General features: G+C 38.8%; 1 protein-coding gene across 2 annotated transcripts in view; it reads right to left on the bottom strand.

Moving 5' to 3' along the window:
• SLC12A7 (solute carrier family 12 member 7) overlaps positions 1-22,246 on the bottom strand; it is a 141,431-nt gene that overhangs the window by 6,084 nt on the left and 113,101 nt on the right. The window contains exons 22-24 of one of the 2 annotated variants that reach the window (XM_036754591.1): positions 11,878-12,044; positions 10,894-10,908; positions 2,022-2,155 (exon numbers count right to left, since the gene is read on the bottom strand). In XM_036754591.1, the coding sequence (XP_036610486.1) occupies positions 2,022-2,155; positions 10,894-10,908; positions 11,878-12,044 (316 nt within the window). The remainder of the gene's footprint in view (positions 1-2,021; positions 2,156-10,893; positions 10,909-11,877; positions 12,045-22,246) is intronic. The other variant, XM_036754600.1, reaches the window with a different exon arrangement.

The raw sequence follows: 22,246 nt of genomic DNA, 5'->3' as shown, positions 1-22,246 counted from the left end.
CCAGACCTCATTTTATCTTATATCATAATTATTTGTGAAATGATCTCATCACCCATAATGACTGTAAGTTCCTTGAGGGTAAGGATTAACTTTCATCTTTATATCATCTATACCCTCTACAAATTCTTACACACAGTAAATAGGTGTTCAGTCAACATGTTGAATGAAAAAAGGGGAGAAGAGGAAAGAAACAGCTGAAAAGAAACAGTGTTCATACTCCTAGGAGTAACTGGGGGCCTTTACAATCCCAGATCCAAGATGGCACTAGTTAACTGGGCAGAAAGGGAAGTATAGTTAACTCCACTAAGAGAATCTTCCTGCAGACAGATGATCTGAGAAAAGCTGTTCTAGGGAGATGTTAAATCAACAGAATGGTCGGTTCAAAGGCAGGAAAAGCAGTAGCATAAACCTTAAGAGCCTGAATGTTCAGAATATTGGCTATACTGTACATTTGTTCAGTCCTTTTATGTCAAGACCAGATGCCACTTTATAAAAGCCTTCTTCCATCTCCTACAGTAATGTGGGAAATACCATTTCTCTCTTGTGTATAATGGGGAAAAAACAGAGGCTCAGAGGTTAAAGTGCAGTGATCAAAGTCCAACAACACATTAGTGATTTGGGAATATAATCTTGGTCTCCTTGTCCAACAAACTTGCCAAAATCACCTGGCCTCCTTCCATGCTCACTTACTAACACAAATCCAGTTTTCAGATACGGCAAGTAACCCCAGTATTTCCCAATCAGCAATTGGTATTTCAATTATCATCACCATTTGGACATTTTTATCTGATAAAGGCTAAAGTTTTCCATGTTCAAGTTCACCCCATCTATTATTCTTACTTATGCCCCCTGGGACTCCTTCATGCTTTTCAAATATTTGGAGGATAATGTCACTTTCCATTAAATGTTATTAGGCAAGCAAAGTACATTGAGTTAATTTAGTATTTTCTTGTAATTCAATCTCTGCAGTCTTTCTGTTTCCCCCTCCCACCTCATTATGTGCTGTTATGCTTATCTTAAATTTCTAACAGACACTCTTTTTCTGATGTTTTAGTAGTTCAACATTTGCTGATGGGATTCACCTCTTTATTCTAAATTGTGCCTCATCACCACTTTTTATCTTGATGTATAAAGAGCAAACATACAGTGGGCAGAGCTCTTGCCTTGGAATAAAGCTAGAGGCACCTAGGTGGCTTAGGGGATGGACTGCTGGACCTAGAGCCAGAAAGACCAAGTTCAAATCTGGCCTCAGAAACTTACTAGCTATGTAACCCTGGACGAGCTGCTTAAACTGTCTACCTCAGTTTCCTCATCTGTAAACTGGGGATGATACCAGTACTTCTCTTTCAGGGTTATTATGAGACTCATCTAACGTAATATTTATAAAACACTTTCTGATTCTGATGTCTAAAATTTTACATAAACGTTAGCCATTTTATTATTATCGTGGTTGTTATAGCAGCTAGGATTTCACTCTCAGCTCCACTAGCCACGTTGCTTTAATGCACACTACACAAAGAAAGAGGCTGAAGATTATGCAGACTCATGTCCCCAAAGACAGTCTCCTCCCCCTACAAGAAGACTGACTCTCCTTGAAGATGAGGGACAGTTTCATTTGTCTTAATATCCCCAGCACACTGCTGAGAAGAGGCATTTAATGAATAATGTCTGCTGAACTGTGAAATTCCCAACCTAAGCTTCCTCTGTTTGTTCAGACAGAAAACTACTCTTATAGAAACCTGAGAAGAGAACCACTGGATAGGCAGTGTGGTGCAGTGAAGAATGCTGGACTTGGGGAGCCAGGAAAATGTGGGTACGAATCCCATCCTTGACTCTTCTTAGCTATGTGACCCTCTGCAATCTGTTTAAGCCACAGTTTCTGCATATGCAAAATGGGGGTTGAATTCAATGGCCTCCAAAGTCCTTAGCGGCTCTAAATTTATGATCCCATGAACACAAAATTGCAAAAGGTTACCATTATTTGTCCACCTCAGCATAAAATCCATCAAAAGAAAGGATACAGTTTTCATCTCCTTGTCGATTTTTGGGAGGACCAGGCATATTCAGTAAGACCAGCTGGGCATCCTGGGATTTGTTGAGGACAACTCCATTAAGCTTCACTGCTGTATGCATCCTCCTGACGTTGGACTGGTTTCTAGTGTGTGAGAAGAAATGAAGCATTTATCACTACCAAGCCATGTTTTAATCCTATTCCGTTAAAAACCAACCATTCCTCTTAATCCTAACTGCCCCATAGTGTTGATGACAAATTTATATTTTCCATTGGTTAGAGCGTATGAATGAGATGAAAACCAACTAATTCAACTGACTTTCTCAGACTAATGATAATGTTGAAACTCACAGATGGATGTTAAATCAAATACTAGGTTTTGTTTTTATAATTAACAACTGACTTTATATAATGCTATAAACTTTGCAAAGCATTTGTATTTAAGGCTCACAATCACATAGAAAGATAGGTACAAGTATGATGGTGAGTCTTGACTGTGTCAAGTGTTGTTGGACTTAACCACATTTCCAGTGCTGTATGGGCATCTTTTATAGATAAACATTGAAAGAGAATAGCTACAAAATTATTTCTTAAAACTTCTATTCCACAGATATGCTATAGCAATGGAAAGAGGTTATTATCTACCCAACCTCCTCATTTTACAGGTAACAAAACCTGGGACCTTACTGGCAAATCATGTAAAAATACACCTTTGCAACATTAAGGCAACAGATAGCCTTTTACTACACATGTTTAACATGTGTTACAAATTAAGCATTTCATTGACATCTCTGGTGCCTACATGTGTGACCCTGAGGAAATTATAACCTCCATGGTTTGTAGATTCCTCATATGTAAAATGAAAGGGTTGATGACCTCCAGCTGACCCTATCATTTTAGCTGAGATTTTAAAAATAAAATTTTTTTCAGGATGCTCAAACATTTTCTTCTTAATAATAGCCAATAGTTAGCATTTATATAGTCCCTAAAGGTTTGCGAAACACTCATCTCATTTCATCTTAAAAAGCAAACTTTAGGACGTAGGTGAAAAAAAAAACTCCAAATTTAATTAAGCTTGATTTAAAAATGAATGCATTTCAAGGATACCTCTGATGCTATTATAATGCTTAATTATTTAAATTATTAATGGATAGTCATTGCTTTTTTAGATTAAAGTAAGAACCCATGGTCAATCAGTTTTTCCACCAGAAACACTCATTAGAGTGATCTCTAGTAGGTCCTCAATTAATCTTGGGCAGAGGTCATTCTTAAGACAGTGGTGTTGTTTGTCTTTCATCCTCAAAGAGGACTATGCCATCACAGTGGTGATGCCATGACATGCAAGTGAAGTGGATTTAAGTGAGGGAGGGCTGTGCAAAGTCATCAGCCTCAGTTTCTCCCCTGCAGCTATCTGGGACCAGTGGCAAGACATAGATAAGGATAATGAGATGGTCCTGGATGCAATGGAAGACTTTGACCTTTTTAAGCTAAGATTTTGTTGTTGTTTTTTAAATACATCTCAGTTTGACTGAGATGATGTCCATTCAGTGATTAAGGCTAGGTAAGAAATGAGGCAGAGAATGGCCTCTTTTACCTAGACATAAAAAAAAAAAATCTGGGGGAAGAGGGGCAAGGGAAAACCCTCAGGGTTTCTGGCCAAAAACAGAAACAACTGCTATTTATATTCACTGTGAGCCAATCAGGGCCCAAGCAATGGCCAAGTGGGACATGTCTTGGGACCTCCTGTTGGTCAACCAATGAGGGCCAGAGTGATTTGGGTTTAAGACATGGTCCTTAAGAAAAAAATCTAGCCTGTAAATCCCAAGATATCTTTCAAGGTTTCAGTAATCAAAATGTACATTCTTTTGGGTAGAACACTCACAGAAAAGGAATTGATACCCTATGTGGATAGAGGGAAGGGAAAGGAAGGAAGGGAAAGGAGCTGTATTGCCCAACTGGCCAGTTCCAGTTGGCTCCCCAATGGGGCATCTCCAACTACTACTCACAGAAGTAAATGGGAAAGGGGACTAGTCTTAAAAACAGAGGTCCTAAGTCTCAGGTCTAATATTTGTCAGCAGATCACAATGACTTTGAATCTCAATTTCCTCGTTTGTAAAATGATGATGACATCACTTGTACCTTACAGGACCATCATGGGGAAAGCAGCACTATATAAGCCTTAACATTCCACAGAAATCAGTTGTTATATAAATCTGATCCATTATACTTTCAAGATCTTGATTCACCCCATCACTGTCTAGCATTATTTCTGAGCGAGTATAAGTTTTTCTTTTTCCCTACGGGTCACCCTTGATTCAACTTTCTTGTCATATTATGTATTGAGATCTTTTAAGGAGGAAAAACAAAACTATGACTTACCACCTAAGTAAAAACATCAGAACAGAGGGAATGACAATTGTTATTATACCTAGAGATAAAATGACTGACCAAGGTGAAAGTCATTGATGCCATTATCAGTCAACTCAAGGACTCAGTTGGAAGACTGAACATTAGACAACCCAAGGCATGTATAAGTCATACCGCATCAGGACACTCTAATATAGTTATTAAATACACAGCTGCATGCACATTAACTACAAAACTAATATCTAATGTACAGAAAACAAGACACTGGTATTCTACATGTTTAGATTAAGAGAATGCCTATATCCTGCAAGGTTTGGGCAACAAAAGCCACATCAAAAATAAAAAAAATAATAAAAAAAAAAGGAAAGAAAAGCCAAGTCATAAGTGTTTGCAATGCAAGCTTGGCAATACGCATTTACAGTACATGTCTCCATCCAACCGATTTTTCTTAAGTTCCAAAATTCAATGCTAAAGTCCAATCATCTGGAATAGGATTATGAATTTGTTAGCTTTATTTTTAATCCAGCCAATTTAGTCAAAATAAATTGGGGGGGGGGGAGAGAAGAATGATGAATGTTGTATGTTGTCTGTGTATATAATTCAAGATATCCAATTGTAAATGTAAGAGTTCTGGATAACACATAATATATGTAAAATAGCTAGCCTTTATACAGTGCTTTAAAGATTGCGAAGCACTTTACAAAAATCTCATTTATCCTCATAAGAACCTTGGGGGGTAGGTACTATCATTATTCTCGTTTAATGGAGGAGGAAACCGAGGTAAACAGAGCTTAAGTCACTTGCCAAAAGTCACCAAGTGTCTGAGGTCAAATTCAAACACAGCTCTTCCTGACTTCCAGGCCCAGCACTCTATCCAATGCTGCCTCTACATTTAGTGTGTGTGTGTAAATACTTGCATATAGGCATATGTAGTAAATACATGTATTTATGTACACGATGTGTACATGTACATACACACATTTCTGTATAAAATGTATACATCACACACTACGTTAACATGTGTATACATGCGTGTACATGTAAATACATGTATTTATGTGTATGTTTATACCTACATTCACATGCCCATGGTCTCATGTTTTTAATAGTACTTTATTTTCCTCCTATTACATATCTCGACAATTTTTAGCATTTGTTTCTACAAGATTTTGAGTTCTAAAATTTTTCCCTCTCTCCTCTTCTTTGAAAATGGTGGGCAATACATGTGCTAAAACATTTCCGTATCAGTTACAGTTATGAAAGAAAAAACAGATCAAAAGGGGGAAAAAACTATGAAAAAGAATAAAGTGAAAAAAATGCTTCAATCTGCATTCAGAGTCCATCAGTTCTTTATCTCAATGTGGATAGCATTTTCCTTTGTAAGTCCTTTGTATATGTCTTGGGTCACTGTATTGCTGAGAAGAGCTCACACGCACACATGTGTGTGTGCGTACACACATATTATTTTATGTATGAAATTAAGAATCCAGGAATGTTAGAAATTAAGTGACTTGACAAGGTCACTTAATGTCTGGGTCCCCTGATGCTTACTTACAGTCCAGTGCTATTTGTACTGCAATATGTATCAGTAGAATATGCATTTACTTTTAAAGGCAGAGAACAAAACCAAACTCTATTATGACATTGCATAAAGTACATTAGACTAGGACCTGCTCTTAGTTCTGGCTAATGAACAAAGGTAACCCACGATTCATAATATTTCTCTTCTGGCTAGAAAACACATCAATTTCATAAAAGAAATTGTCATCAGAGACACTAAACAGGTAGTAAAAAAATGTACAATAAATTCTTTGGAACACCAGACCCCTTGGAAAATTGTAAGCTTGGCAAATAAAACTGCAGGTTTGGAATCTTTAAAGGTTATCTCCGTATGCCAAAGAATCATTTTGAAAAGACCATTTTTGAAGATTCAAATGGGAAACAGTTACCTCTCACAACTATTTACTTCTTTTAAAGGCCTGTTCCACCCCCTCCCCACCTCCCAAGGCACTCAAGCATATAAGGCCCCTTCAACATCCCATGCCAACTTAATGAATAGTACCTTTTTAAAAGGTGTGTCTCAACAAAGACTGTAATACTCCATAAACACACACTAAATAACTTAACGTTAGGTTTTTAAAGAGCATTATAAAGGTCCTTATTTGATAACAGAAGAGGAATAACCCTTTATCAGCACAAGTTATGAATAGATCAACTACATAAGGAAAAGATGATTGCTACAGCAAATGGAGAAGAGATGAGCTTTGGCAGGCAAGAGTTAATGCATGTACATTGTTGATGAAATAACCAATATTGTGAACCAGTTATTGGCCTGAAGAGAAAAACTGATGAAAAGGACAGAAGACATGAGTCATCCTTTGTTGAAATTTTCATTTTCAAGCACCACTATTCTAATATGAGTGAATCAAGGGCAATCAATTATAACAATAGGATTTTTTTTTAAATCCAGAGAAGACAGGATTCTAATAGGGATAGATCTCTGTAACAAATGGTGATAAACTAATTTGTAGCCACGGCTCACAGAACAAAAACAGGTTGAAGAGATGAAGGAATTCAGATTCTGAAATCCAGATTCCCAATCTCAGAAGGAAACTTACTTCTAAAATTCAAAGAATTATGAGAAAAGATGAAGAGGAGTCTGAAACCTCATTCTCACCAATATTATTGCACCCACTGGCCTAGACCTCTTTCTTATCCTCTTTTTACTGGGTATCAGTCAAATGCTTTCCCTCACTCTCTCTTCCTTCAGTCATCTCCCCGGAAGAGGTATTTATTCTCTTTGCCAAGGCAAAAATACCTGCCTACTCCAGCACATATCCACTCACTATCATCCCTTTTATGTCACTCATCATCTATTTCCCATCTATTGGTCGTCCATTCCCAAAAAACCCTCACTTGATCCATTCGTCATCACTAGTTATATATTCCACACCTCTCCTCCTCTTGTGGCTAAACTCTCCTTGAGAAGACTGTTTAAAATAGGTGCCTCTACTTGCTTTTGCTCACTCTCTGCAGTCTTGCTTCTAACCTCAAAATTCACCTGAGACTGCTGTCTCTCAAATTACCAGTGGTCTCCTAAATGCCAATGGGCTTTTCTCAATCTTCACCCTACTTGACTTCAGCTCTCTTCAGCTTCTGACACTGTCCATCACTCTTATCTCATTAATATTCCCTTCTCTCTGGGTTTCAATGAGGCTACTCTCTCGGGTCTCTTCTTACTCATTGGATTACTCCTTTGCCAGATCTTCATCCATCTCCCATCCACCAACTGTAAGCCATCTAAGGGTCTGTCCTGGATCCTCTTTTCTCTTCTTTCTTTACTATTTGCTTAGCGATCTTATGTTGGTACCTGCAATATCTACTCTTTCCTATCCTCAAGATTGCCATCTCCAACTTGGATATCTCTAACTGGATGTCCGGATCCAAAATTGAACTTATTATCTTTCCCCTAAACCTTCCCCTTCCCCCCCTTGCTAATTTCCCTACTACTTTTGAGCACACCTCCACTGTCCCAGGCACCCAGGCTCATAACCTAGAAGTCATATGACTTCTCACTCCCCTCACCCCCAATCTGTTGCCAAGTCCAGTTGATTTTACCTTTCTAAGATTTTCTGTATATACCCCCTTCTTTCTTCTGACACAGCCACCACTCTGCTGTAGGCCTTCATCATCTCCACAACTTGGACTATTAATATAGCCTCCTGACTTGCCTCAAGACTTTCCCCACCCTAGCTCATCCTCCATTTAGCTGTTAAATTGATCTAAAAGGTCTAACCATGTTATCACCTTAATTCAATCAATTCCAGTGGCTCCCTACTGCCAATAAGGTGAAATATAACCTTCAAAACCTTACTCCCCTCCCCACGTATTTTGCTACTGAATAACACCAGTTTTCTTGCTGTCCCTCAAACTCCATCTCCTGACTACTCTGGACATTTTCACTGGGTATCCCCCGTGCCTGGAATTCTCTCCCTCCTTACCTTCATCCCCAGGCTTCCTTCAAGGTCCAACTGATATATAAAGTTGATACAAAAAGCCTTTCCCAACAACCCTCAATGCTCAATCCTTTCGTTAATTATTTTTCATTTATCCTGTACAGATCTTGTTTGATTCTGGTCTCCTTGAGAGCCCTTCTTCGTACTCCCGGTGCTTAGTCCAATGCTTGGCACAAAGCAGATGCTTTAAAAATGCTTGTTGACTACTAATAGTATCAGAAAAGGTAGAATGACCATAATTAGATGGAATAAATAAATATGTTGATAGGAATGAATGAGGAATCATGACCTTGATTTCGTTCACAATCTTGTTTTTCAATTCCAATTTTCTCCTTGGTAAACGTAATTACAAAAAATTTTGTATAGAATGTATTTTTTAAAATGAATTTACACAGTGGATATAACAGCACGAAGCAAAGAAGGAATCAGCTCACACTATACACAATTATTCATCTCCCACTGAGTTGTGGAATAAATGCCATAAATTTGCCAGCCATATTTGTTTTTTCACGGCCAGGAGGAAATACAAATGGCAGAAATAATTGTCTTTCAGTGCCATTCACTTGGGTCTTATTCTGCCAATTTGCAGAAGTTATCAAGGTGAAAGCATACTCAAATTCATTTCTAAGATTGACTTTGAGCTAAGTATGCAAAGTCCACAAACTTTTTCCCCATTAGCTAGATAGCTGAGGATTTCTAGTTGCCTGCAGCAATAACCTAGCAGCTTTCAAGAATCTGTATTCCTAAACCTATCAGTCAAAAGCAAGAAAAAATGGAAAAGGATTTTTGACAAATTACATAGTGAGAACATATTATTTCCAAAATATTCTTATTTCCAAAATGTTCAGATCATTGTGAGGGGTATTTAAAATGAATAGACTTTGATATAAATGTATGAAACTGCTCATCTTAAAAAAAAAACTACTCAAATTAATTTGGATTTTGAAGGTAAAAGTGGTTTCAAATGAAAGTTTCCTTGAAATGTAGCTAATTTTAAAAAAAAAAGCAAGAAGCAGCAACATCCTTGATATTTTGGGATCATTGGATGATGGCCCATGGATAGACAGTCAAAGCCTTCCCCTCCAGAGGTACAAGACTTCAGAAAAACAAAGATTTTCAGATGCATCAAGGGTTTCTATTTATTTCAAATATTGGTCTTAGCATACTTTAGGAAAGGTATGTCATTTCTGAGCAGCTGGGCAGAACTGTTCTCATTGGCATATTAAATCTTAACTTTAGAGTGTACTTAAAGGAGAAAGTAATACAGAAAGTGCCATGGACACCTTTTTAGGTAATGTGCTGTTTTCCACTGTAACTAAAACATTAAAAAAAAATTAAGGGAGCAGGGAGGTCAAGAAATAGGACCTATTATAGTTGGGAAAAGGCTAAACGAATGGTACTAAGTGAAAGGAATATTATTGTGCTTTCAGAAAGAACAGATAGAAGAAGCATGAGAAAACTTTTATGAGATGATTCAAAGTGAAGTAAATGTAACAATAAACAGAATAAGGGCTATGGAAGTCAAAGGAAGAACAACAAACCTGAATGCTGCGTAATTATCACGCCTAGTCAAGAAGAGATAAGAAAATGCACCTCTTTGCAGAAGAGGGGGACTACAGGAGTGGAATATCGGATATACTGTCAGACTCATCTCATGGTAGTTTTGCTGACATTTTTTTCACTTTTTGTGTGATCCTTTGTAATAAGAGATAGTTTGCAGGAGGCAGGGTCAGGAAAGGAAGGTGATACAAAAATAAAAGATATCAATATTAAAAACAATAAGGAGAGAGAAAGGCTTAAGTAGAAGCAGGGTGATTGTTCCCATGGAGGAAAAATTTCCACCAGCGAAGCATGGTAGTAAACCCATTTACCATTCCACAAAGCATGGAAGAAGAAGAGTAAAAACATAAGGCATGTGTGCTACAGGTGAAAATTATTCAAGAATTTTACCACAGTGCCATGGTTTCCTTAACCTGACTCACTCTGGGATGAGTTTTTATAGCGCCATTTTATAAATCATCTGATTTAGTCATTTCAAAAGGGCTGGCTTCTTATTCTTGGTAACATACATGACTGACTAGATCATAAAATAACTTCAAATCACGAGCTGCTTCCTTCCCTCGCCCCAGGCATGCTTAGCACACCTGAAGTTGGGATCTACAGCACTGATCTGGAAAAACACCCTTCTGCCCCTCATGCAGGAAAACCACCTGGGGGAACCAAACCTTTGTCAAAAGTTTTGCAATTTTCCATAGAGTTGTAGTGATTTATCCAGGTGATAAATTTATATATGCTTATTATGAATGAATAACTTTAGAGGTGGGAGAAAAGCAAAACATCAAAAGCCCAAACTTGCAGGAGACATTATGCCAATCACATTCACATGCTTCAACACAGGGGTCAGGTAGATACCGTAACTCATGGAAAGGGCTTTTGATGAAGGAGACATGCAATGCAAAACACTAGAAAACAACCTAAAATAAATCAAATGTAACTTACAGATTTCCCCATTCTCTACATGGAAAAGAAACAAATATATAAAACATTGTTACTTCAGGAACAAACACATTACATTTTCAAAACAATTCCCCTTGGGGACTCAAGGCAAGTAAGTGAAGCACTTTCTTCAGAGAAAATGGCTTACCTTCCTGAGGGGAGTAATTCTTACTGCTAGGGCAAAGTTCGGTGCCCCTTGCCACCCATTTTTTGGGACAACAGAGCACTTCCTTTTGCTAGGATCACCCTGAACATTTTTCCCATTGATAATGCCATGTCCTCCCAGAGAACCTGGCATTGAGACATCTGAAAGTGCTGGGGTGAGCAGGAAACCAGCTCTGAGACACCCACTGGAGACCCACTGATGGACTGACTCATAAGGAAATCACCCCATTTCTCGTAAACTTATTTAAAATATTACTTTTTGTTGTTTCAGATCCCAGTCCATCATGAAGGGATATGAAGTCAAAATGGCAATTTAATGATAATTCCCAATAACAAAAAATTTCTACTTTTCTAGAGTGCATACAAAATGAAGAATAATGGTTTGGGAGGTAATGGACCAGCAAGCAATAATGAGAAATTATTAAGTCTTATTTCTGGCTAGCATGTATTTCTCTGACTTGCTCTGGTTGTATGTGAAGGGAACAAAGCCAGATCCCTTCATATCTTTCAGATATTCCTGCAGGGAAAAGAAAATAAGTAGATACTTGATTCTTTGCTTCCCATCATTAATAGAGAATAGCTTAGCCCAGTAGCTGACACATAGTAGGCACTTAATGTTTATTAAATATAATAAGGAGCATTGTTTAATCCAGTCCTCAAGGCCAAAATTAACTTTCTCCAAGCTCACTAGAATTTTCAGTACTAGATGACTACCAAAGTCAAATGGTTATCTCATCTTTTCTGATATTTTTTTTTATTTTTATGTTTTTTTTTGCTAAATGAAGTAGGGATTTTACCCAAAAGGTCAACACATCTACTCACGGTTTCAAAGTAAAAATGTCTCGGAATCCAGCCATGTTTGCGTCTTTGTTTTTATGTTTTTCAGAGACTAGTTTTTCCTTAGTCCAGGTCATCTGAACCTTCTCCGGTGCAGCCACTGCTTTCGTCCTGGCCACTGCTGCAGTGTTTCTGTCGTGTATTAATTGAGCCTGGGGTGAGGGGGAGGGAGGGAGGAAAGGAGGGAAACAGCAAAAGAGGAGAGTTTGTTTAAAGTCCAGCATTTGTGGAATACTTGCACAAAATCAAAGAAGCATCAACGGTTTTAGAAAACTAAGGAATAATGGTTGAAAACAGCTTGACCCCAAAGAGGGATCAAGGCCTGGATTTGATCTATAGGCAAGATTGTGAAGTAAGAGGCCCTAGTCTTCAGAATGTTCCCCCGCTTAATTTTCACTGCCCCTCTCTCCCTTCCCTCCTTTCTTCCAAACAGATGGCATGGGTCCTGATGTCATTCTCTAATTATCAAGGCCCTTCCATTCAGGCTGATCCACACCAGTCTGTAGGCAGTGCCCAAGCTCTAAAATACTATCTCTTCTCACACCAATCAAAATTTACTCTATCCATAATAACTTGATTAACTCTATGGACTCAATCGCTTCAGGATAGCTAACAGTCTTGTAAGCCCTTAAGAACACTTGACTTTTTCAGAGGATACAAGAACACACAAATGCCTTTATCCAAAATGATGCCTTTCTAATGGTGCACTGAAGCAGTGAGAACCATTCTTTGGGGGGGAGGGTGGATCTATGGTGGAGACAGGGGCCAATCCTAGGACCTCTTCATGCCATATTATCTACTGATAAAAGACAGTCTTGCTATAGATACATCAAGAACAGGTGGGATAGCAAGGGGCTAGAGGGAGAACACAATGCTCTACCAAAACAGAAACACACAACAGATAAGACAACACACGTAGTATTGTATAGATGTGCCACCTGAATAGCATTAAAAATACACATTTTTTTAATGCAATATCTAACAAGGCAAATCAAGGTAAAAATATGAAAGCAAGAAGCTTCTTCTTTTCATAGGCATAGAGTAAGCTTTCTTCCTTCCCTTCCCTCCCCTCTCCTACCACCTCACCCATGGGCTAATAAGAGGTACTTATAAGTATCTGTACCTCAGTTTCCCTTTCTACAAAACAGGCATGAAACAAAACATTTGCCTGACCCCCTGGAGGGATCTTATAGGGATTAATTAACGCTTACAAAAGGCTTTGAAGGTAAAAAGCTAAATATTATTATTATATTTAATTACTGAGTGGGTTCTTAAATGCATTAATTTTGATTATGGCTTGAAAAAAGATTTAGAAGGGTTTGGAATAGTATATTCCATCTGAGAAGATGTGAAATCGACCTATCCACAGCTTGCAGCAAACTCTGTGCCAACAGCCAAAGTCTAAAGTTGGCAATGAGTGACAGTAGGAACCTTGGTGGAGTCTGGAGATGGGGCTAGGCTAGCACTAATTTCAAAGCCTGCTCTACCAGCCAAAGCATTTGGATGTAATTCTCTCCTATTCCCTTCTCTATCAAACACCAAAACAGCAGCAACAACAAAAAGAAACGCCAAATATCAAATCACTCATTTTTTCCAGATTCCTACAGCCTCCCCACATTCGTTTCTGAGAGGCCTTACATTTATGAAAACAGGTTGGATTAGTAATGTCTTTCCTCTCAAGGAAATTATTCATGTTTTCAGTGGTTGCCTTCATTTTTAAACTTCAACTAAAAATCCAGGCATGATGGTAAACAAATCAGACCACCATTCAAATACTAGTTCAATGAGTGCTCATTTAGTCTGATATTATAAATGCCTCCTACAAGAAAGTGGATAAAAACAAGTTGGTCCAGTTGGAAGCATGCTGATTAAACTAATCCAGCAAAGATGTGAATGTGCTATTTCCCCAAAGTTTTTCTTGCTGAATCTCTAAAGGACACTTGGTAGGACAGGAAAGGATAGGGGCTTAGACCTGTGATTTCAATCCTATAGAGTATTCCCAGATAAGAAAATTCTTAGTTAACACAGGTGGCACCTTCTCTTTAATACGGAAATTTAAGGGTCATAAGAGAATTTTCCCCCAGCAGTGAGAGGTCAACATAGCGATTATGCCAAGATTTTCCTGGCTCTCTCTCTCTAGTCAATCTTGCTGTGTCTCTTTCACAAAATTCCTAGATCTGTAACTGAGACAGCAAGGGCAAAAGGATGGGGAGTGGGAGGGGGGAGGTGAGGGGAAGAGGAGAAGAAGAGATGTTAAGAGAAAAGCCAATCTGTAGCCCCTGGACAATACCCAGCTCCAGTTCACCAGGGATCCAGCTTCTATTAAATGAATTACAGCAAAGGCAAACAGACTGACCTGACTTAAGCCAAGCATACTCTAGGATGTCAGCATACAGGCCAGTACATTTTTACATTAAATACCCTACTGACTGTTATAAATTTTATTTTCTTACTTTAGGAAGTGAAGGCTAGTCTTCATAGCTCGTTGATCTTGTAGCACAGCTGTTGGCTCACAATTATTTTAAAATGAAGGAACACCGTTTACAAGGCAAAGAGGTTGGAATTCTCCTCCTGGAGGTAGCCACAGCTGTGTAATTTGGTGAAATGTATTCAGCCTACTCTGGTGAGTAAGTTGTATGGGCCTAGTTTAACACATTTTACAGTTCAGTTCTACCTAGAATCTGTCCCAAAAGTCTTACTACATACAAAGACTTTTGGGACACCCTGCAATATAACATTAACTTCACATTAAACACCAAATTTGTTTTATCTTATTAATGTAGTGTCAAGTGCCAAACCGACTGTACTTCTCTCCAAAAGCCTCACAGTATTGTGGGGGAAATCCCACAATTCTTCCTTACTAAAAATACTTATATAATTCCTCTGATTTCTGACCACAACAGTGGCCAGAAGTCTGTGGTTGTTTTGAAGCACACAGAGCTAAATCAGAAGAGATCATATTCATCAAAAGCAGGAAAATCATTAAAATATTTCTGAAAATACTGGAAAATAAATTCCAAGCAATTCAAACCCAATTCAAATCACAGCCCCCTAAAAAAGCTAGAGCAGAAATAATGACTTAAAATATTCCATTCTGCAGCAACTTGACACACAAAATCTTGCAAATAAATGTTAAAATGTAAGTAAAATGGTACGGAAAAGGGGAAAAAACCCTCAGCAGTTATAATTGAAGCTTTTGATTTCATATGACTATTCCAAATGAAATCAAGAAATTATATCTGCACCAGATGGGAAGAGAACAAAATAGTCACAGTGCTATAGAGATGGGCATATTCCTGTTTGTACAGCAAAAACACTTAAAGTGCCATATTTTATCACATAATTTAATTGGCAATTGAAAGATAGAATGGCTCATTTCATTCTTTCATCATGATAAAGCAGACAAAACATCAACAGAAACTGAAAGACAAGACTTTTTAAAAAATTAAACTACCTGAGTGAACTTGGGGTTGAGGAAGGAGGGTCAACAAGGTGACTTCAGATTGAGGTGTATGTTATCACCAATTAAGATGCTTTTTTGTTGTTGTTCATTTCAGTTATGTCTGAAAAACGGAGTGACCCCATCTGGGGTTTTCTTGGCAAAGATACTGGAGTGGTTTGCCATTTCCTTCTCCAGCTCATTTTACAGATGAGGAACTGAGGCAAACAGGGCTAAGTGACTTGCCAGGGTCATACAACTAATAAGTGTCTGAGGCTGGATTTGAGCTCACTCTGGTCTGACTGATTCTCGGGGTCTCTATCCATTGCGCCCATTAACATGTTACTAAATGGAAAAAGAATGGACTCTCTTTGCAGTGACCTAAGATATGAACAAGGCATTAGCAAAAATCAGATCAAGCTGGTTTTTGTTTTTGTTTTGTTTTGTTGGGGGGCGGGGGGGAGATCAAAGTTTCATAGTACTTCTGGAATCAAACTGATGTCAAGCCACATAACCTGATGATTCATGGCACATCACGATCTCAGGAGACTCAAACTTGTAGGTAATTCAAGGGCAAATGAAAGATGTGGGGTGGGTCTAAGTAGGCAATAACCTGCTACCTATAAAGGCAACTAGTGTGGGGACAAACATCATCAGGAGAACGTGACTGGCAAGAATGGATCGGTCACAAAGTGGATGTAAAGACACAAACAACCCATATGAGAATCCACAAATGGCCACAGCATTGGAAGAAGTTCCATGAGGGAGATCTTCGAATGTTAGATTTCTGCAAAGACATGGTCTACTGCATACTACTGCATATGATGAGAAAGCCTGGATCGCTTTAGTTCCACATTGGTGGCAGAGTCCACAAGAATAAGATTATGGAGCCAAAGAATGGAAGTAAATCAAATCATCCAAGTCCTATTTTTTCAAGACCATCAATAGCCACTTCTCTCACAAAAAATCATTTCCAAATTATTTGTGTAAGCTGGGAATTTAGCATGTCTGAATTGAAATTCATTGTCCAGCAGGTAGGAAGTTCAATCTTCATTTTAAACCAATACAGCCAATTAGCAGCCCTGCCCTCTTTCCACCAAAGGTATAATAAAGCTGAAAGCACAACTGAAGAGTGCCTTTGTTTAAACCAGTATTTTGCATCTGTGGAAGAGATAATTCTTTCTAGCCTCAAGAAGAATAGGTGAACAAGAAGTCCACCAAGTGTGGACCTGTTTTGCTTAGCATAAACTCCCATCACATTCAAATAAAAACACAGATCGCATTCCAAAGCTGAATGGAAATAATTTTTATACTATCTACAGCAGAGTTCCTTTCCATTTGGAAGGAATCTTGATTCAACACTGACAAAGCGTTGCGTAATAAAGGCGCTCTGAAAAAAATACCTTATGCTGTGTCTTGAGAGTTTTAGCCTGAGAGGCTTGAAGTAAATGTGTATATAATGTAACTCCCTAGTAATGAATTCTTAAGAGGGAACAACAGCAAGGAAGCCAGGAAGAATGCAGAATGGAGAGGCATTTCTAAAAGCTGCGTTTGAATCTTATTTTTGACACTAACTTGCTGGGTGACATTAGGAAGCTCACTCAACCTCTTTGCCTCAGTTTCCTTATCTGAGAAAAGAAAGTCAGCTGTTTCTACAAGGTTGTGGGAGAATCAAATAAGCAAATACATGTGGAGGCACTGAAAGTGCTACATTATCCACGTCCAAATAATAAGATCCTGGGGACTCAAAACAAATGGTTTCATTTGTAATACAGCAGTCTAATAACTTTAAAACACAAAATGTGTGGGAGGCAATAGAATGAGAGACTGATCTGAAAGATGGAAGATCTGGGTTTGACTTTTGCCCTGGGTTATACTGGATGTCATTCAGCTTCTCTGTTTCTCATTTTCCAAATCTGTAAAAATTAGGGGGTTGTGGAAGACTCCCCACAAGTACCTTTCCAGAGGCGGATTTATGAGCCTATGAAGATGTTTATTTTAAATTATAAAAGTACCAAGGCACAATCCAGACAGAAATCTCAAGAGGTGGTAAGGAAAAATATCAGTCAATAAAGAATCTGTACAGTTAGAAAAGTTCACAAAAGAAAGATTTCTGAATTAAATATACCCTCTTGCAGTTTAACAAGAAAACAGTTAAGAGTACACTGAATGGTAAATAAATATAACTAACTTTACGGAAAATTTCAGATTCTGAGATTGTTGAATTTATTGAATAGAATGGATACTTTGAGCCTGGTTTTTAAAAATATAATAACACTTAGTCACCATAATTCAGGATGCACAACTGTGGCACTTTAAGTGTTGGGATTGGGATGGAACGTGTAACCGGTACAACTTTAAACTACCTCTTCCTCTTGACTGTCATTAGGCAGCAGTGCCTGTACATCCTGACCAATGGACTGTGGACTAGAGCGGCTCTTCCTTCTGATAGAGCATCGAGACTCATTAGAGATGCTCTGAATCTGGGACATCAAGGTCACCAGGTACAAGTAGACAAAAGAAAAAAAAATCATTACTCGTAAGATAATATGTTCATATTTAAAAGGCACTATTATTATATTATTAGAAAAACAGTTATTACTACTACAATTACTACTGCTGCTACTAATACTAACTTATGTTTGATGTCTTCTGACCACAGATGATAGAACATGGAAGTTTTCTTCACTCAGGGAAAACAGCAAATTGGAATAGCTGGCTACATCCGCATAAACTTCTTAAGACCCTCCCCCACAAAAATATAATTTGAACATCAACCATAAAAAAAATTCATTTTGTCTTATTCCTTTTTCTACCTTCCAAATAACCACTAGTAACAATGAGTTGGGGGCAAACTGGATATTAAATCACATATGCAAATTTGTCTACTGAGCCTTAGACACAGGACACAATCAACCACACAAGTATCTACTGAAAATTCACTGTACTGGGTGCTGAAGGAAGAGATGTGGTCTCTGCTCTCCAGGAGCTTACAGATTCAATCGTGGTTTTTATTTATTTGCAACTTTTTGGAATGTAAATGCACTGTGTTCTAATGCCTCTGTTAGGGAGCCGAAGTCTTGCATAAGATGCTGTGTGCCCCATGACCTTCTTTTGCCAATTCTAAAGAGGCAATATTAAGTTCCTGAGTCAGAGTGAAATGGAAAGTAATTATCACAATCATCAGCTGCTGGGTTTTTCCACCCACATCCAGGCAAAGGATTATGTAGATGCATGTACCACTCACATTCTGCTTCTACCGAGGAGAGACACGCATCTGAAATGCAATACTTCCAAGTCTATGGGGTTTCAAGTAAATGTAAAAAAAAAAAAAAGTTTCAGAAACAGAATTACATTAGCTGTCCCAAACAGGTGAATGAGGAAAACCTATGGTGGGAACCAGGTAACAGGGTAGGGGACACACACATTCCCTTCTTTCTCATTTTGAATTTATGTTGAGGGGACCAGATTCATCTTCCATATCTCAGAAGGAGAGCCCTAACAATGGGAAAAATCAAACCTAGTTTTAAGGACTGGGTATGGTAGCTATAGAACATTTGCTCATTCATTCAACAAGTATGTAATAAGCATCTATTAAATACAAAGCAGTGTGCTAGGGACCTAAGAGCTCTGAAAGTATAAAAACATTAGCTTTGTAGAAAAAACCCAAAACACACGGTCCAGAAAGGTCCTGCTTGACATATGTCAATCACAGTGGCAGACTTCAACAAATGCAACTGGAACTTTTGTAGAAGGTTAGCCTTTCCTTTCCAAATTATATTTACAGGCAAATTGTAGTCTTATAGGATGCATGGGCCAGGATGTTACACAGGACGTGACCTACCTTTAGAAGGCTATGCATATAAGCTATGATAGAGGATAGATGCAAAAGCAGGAGGCAGAAATAAGTGGAGGAGGAGGGATAAAAGTAAGACTATGGTCACATCTGGTGGCTCCCTTTCCCTCACTGTATCAGCATACAAGGGTACTTGTTAGATATCTCTGGGGACACCAGAGAATCCCTGACCTCCACCTTGACTCCTCTGAATGGAAAAGCATAGCAGAAAGGGTCCTTTAAGCCACCTGCTGTTTTCTAAAGCTTGGAGAAGGGAATCTTCGAAGATTGTGGAGGAAGAGAAGAGATATATTAGAAGGCACCTTCAGGCTTTCTTCCTTGGAGAAGGCACCATGCACTTCTGACTAGTACCAAATAAATCTCTTTAGGGGAATTAATGGTTGTGATGTGGACTGTGTGGATGGTAGGGCCATACTGTTGTCCTACATATGGATAAGGAGCTTTCAGCTTTTCAGATGTTGGGATAACCTGTTAAGGTTTGCAAAGTGTTCAATATTCATTATCTCATTTGATCCTTACAACAAATCCTGTAAGGTAAATGCAACAGCTTTATTAGCCCCATTTCACAGATAAGGAAACTGAGGTGGAGAGTAACTTTTCTACAATCATACAATTATTAAATATGGGGCGAGAGGGGGGAAGTGAGACAGGAACAGGTCTTCCTAATTCCAAGGCCGATGCGCTATCCACTATGGCACTCAGCTTCCTCCTTGAGGGCAGGGTCCGTTTGACTTGTCTTCCTATCTTCCAGTGGCCAATACAGCGCCTTGCACATGTTACTTAATAAAGTTGATGAATTTAAATATGATACAGCTAAAGCTGTAGGACATCCGCTAAACTCTGCATTGCTTTATTCTGCGCCAGGGCACAATAATCCGGCTTCCTTTCTCAAGGAGCTGAAGAAGACACTGAAATAAGCTGGGAGGGAGAGAGCTTGGGGGACTATTAGAGCAATTGTGAAGGAGTGACGTAAGTCTGGGAATCTGCAAAGTCCTCGTATTACAGAGAAAAGAGCTCTTCACAGAAGAAAATGAGGGCAAACTTTACTGTCTACTATTTTCTTTTTCGGAAAGGACCCTAAGAAAACACATATTATCCTTATTATGGAGAGGTGAACAAAGCTTCCTTTTCAGGGCCAGCAAAAGCTGGCTGAGACTCAGTCATCTGGTGGAAAACAGCTTGAAAGCCATCAGTGACACCAAATGCATTTTACTCTCGTTATCTTTTCAGACGGGGTTTCCTTATTCTCTCCAGACTGGTTGCAAATTCACCAGCCACTTGGAGGCCTGATCCCCCTGCTGCTGACCAGCACAAAGCTTTGGCTTTCATCTCTGACATGAGCTGGTTTATCCCTCCTGCTCTCAATGGCGCACCATCGTGGTGGCAAGATACCCAATCGACTTCCCCAAATACAAGGCTATCCATCCACCACTCTCAGCATCCTCCCCTTAGCAGGGACTGCAGGGGTGAGCCACAACACCCAGTTGCATTCATTTTCTAATAAAGCAGTGAAGATAAAAAAAGTGATATGTGACCAGTAATCATATAGTAGGCTGCTTTTTTAGAATGAACCCTAATCCTCTTCCCCGACAATGCTAACTCCAGTTGAGACATTTGCAGAAGAAAAGAGTGAAAGCTACTGACTTACTACTTACTGACTCAAAATATCATGTGGTTGGTTGGTTAAGTGCCCATATCAAAGCAGACAAGAAGCGGCGACAACAGGCTTTTGATAGATCCAAGAAGAATCAGTCTTGCCTTAACAAGTTTAACAATTATTAACTACTTACCTATACCATGTGCCTTTCATCTGGTTATGCCCACTTTGTACACCTAAATAGCTATTCCTCGCAATGACATTTGGAATAAAAGGTTATTCGTTATTGTACACACTCTATCAACAGGAATCAATCTCAACACCAAAAATCTATAATGAGAAATGATTATTTTTTTCAGTTTCCTCATTTACAGAGATGAGGGGCACCAATGAGAATTTTCAGACATGAACCTCAAGGCAATCAATGCTTGTGCATAAAGTCAACAGGTTTACTACTGAAGTCATCAGAACCTGGGCTCAGGACACTTTTGTCCTCCCCTTGGTCCCTGATTTTAAAGGTAAGCATAGTGCCTGGCACATAATAAGCACTTAATAAATTGCTTGATGACTGCCCAAAGTTCAAGAGGGGGAAAAAAGAAAAAAGAAACTTAAATCTCAGGATGAAACAGCCACCAGCTGCCATGAAATTTTAGGTGACTTATGCTCAATGTTTCTCAGACAATTGGAGGTGAGAACCTCCCAGACTGAAGCAACTGTGAAAGGTGAAAACATAAGGTCAGGATCTTCTTTTCCACTACGGAATGAGGAAATCATGAAGTATTAAAGGAAAACTATCAAAGGTGATGTGTTATAGTAGAAAGAACCCTAGTTTGGGAGTAAGAAGACCTAGGTTTGAGTTGTTACTCTGTACCTATCAGCTATGTGACCTTGGCTAAGGTGCATCTGTGAAATCTGGCTCCAGAGGAAAGAACCAGGAATGATGAATGGGTGTATAAATTGCAAAGAGGAGAATTTACACTTGGGGTAAGGAAAAACTCACTAACAATTAAGGGGTAACAGGAATGGTAGTAACAGTAAGTCCCAAGTGAGGAAACGCCTCACAATTCTAGGTGTCCAGAAATGGAAGGAACTCCTAAATAAAGGCTAGAATAACCACTTGCTGGGATGATGTAGAGGGGATTCACGGTCAGCTATGAGTTGGACTAGATGGTCTTTAACGTCTCTCCCAACTCTGGGATTCTGCAACTGTTTCCTATCTATAGCTGGACCAAATAATCTGTTAAAGGCTTTTTATGTGTTAAAACTGTTTGATAAAGTAACAAATCTGATAGTAGGATTACTATACTATTTAACAGGATAAGAGGTGATGATCCCAGAAAGACATCTGTACAGATGTCTCATGCACAAGGACAGCATGACTGTGACCAGATAAACTGAGTAGATGGATCCCTGCCCACAATCTTATAACAGATGCACAGCTTTAAACAAGTCCTTTCTAGGA

Source organism: Trichosurus vulpecula, chromosome 1 (assembly GCF_011100635.1).
Source record: "Trichosurus vulpecula isolate mTriVul1 chromosome 1, mTriVul1.pri, whole genome shotgun sequence".
In the NCBI taxonomy this organism is placed as follows: Eukaryota; Metazoa; Chordata; class Mammalia; order Diprotodontia; family Phalangeridae; genus Trichosurus; species Trichosurus vulpecula.
The sequence above is the reverse complement of the archived record's forward strand: the minus strand, read 5'-3'. Positions and strand labels throughout refer to the sequence as shown.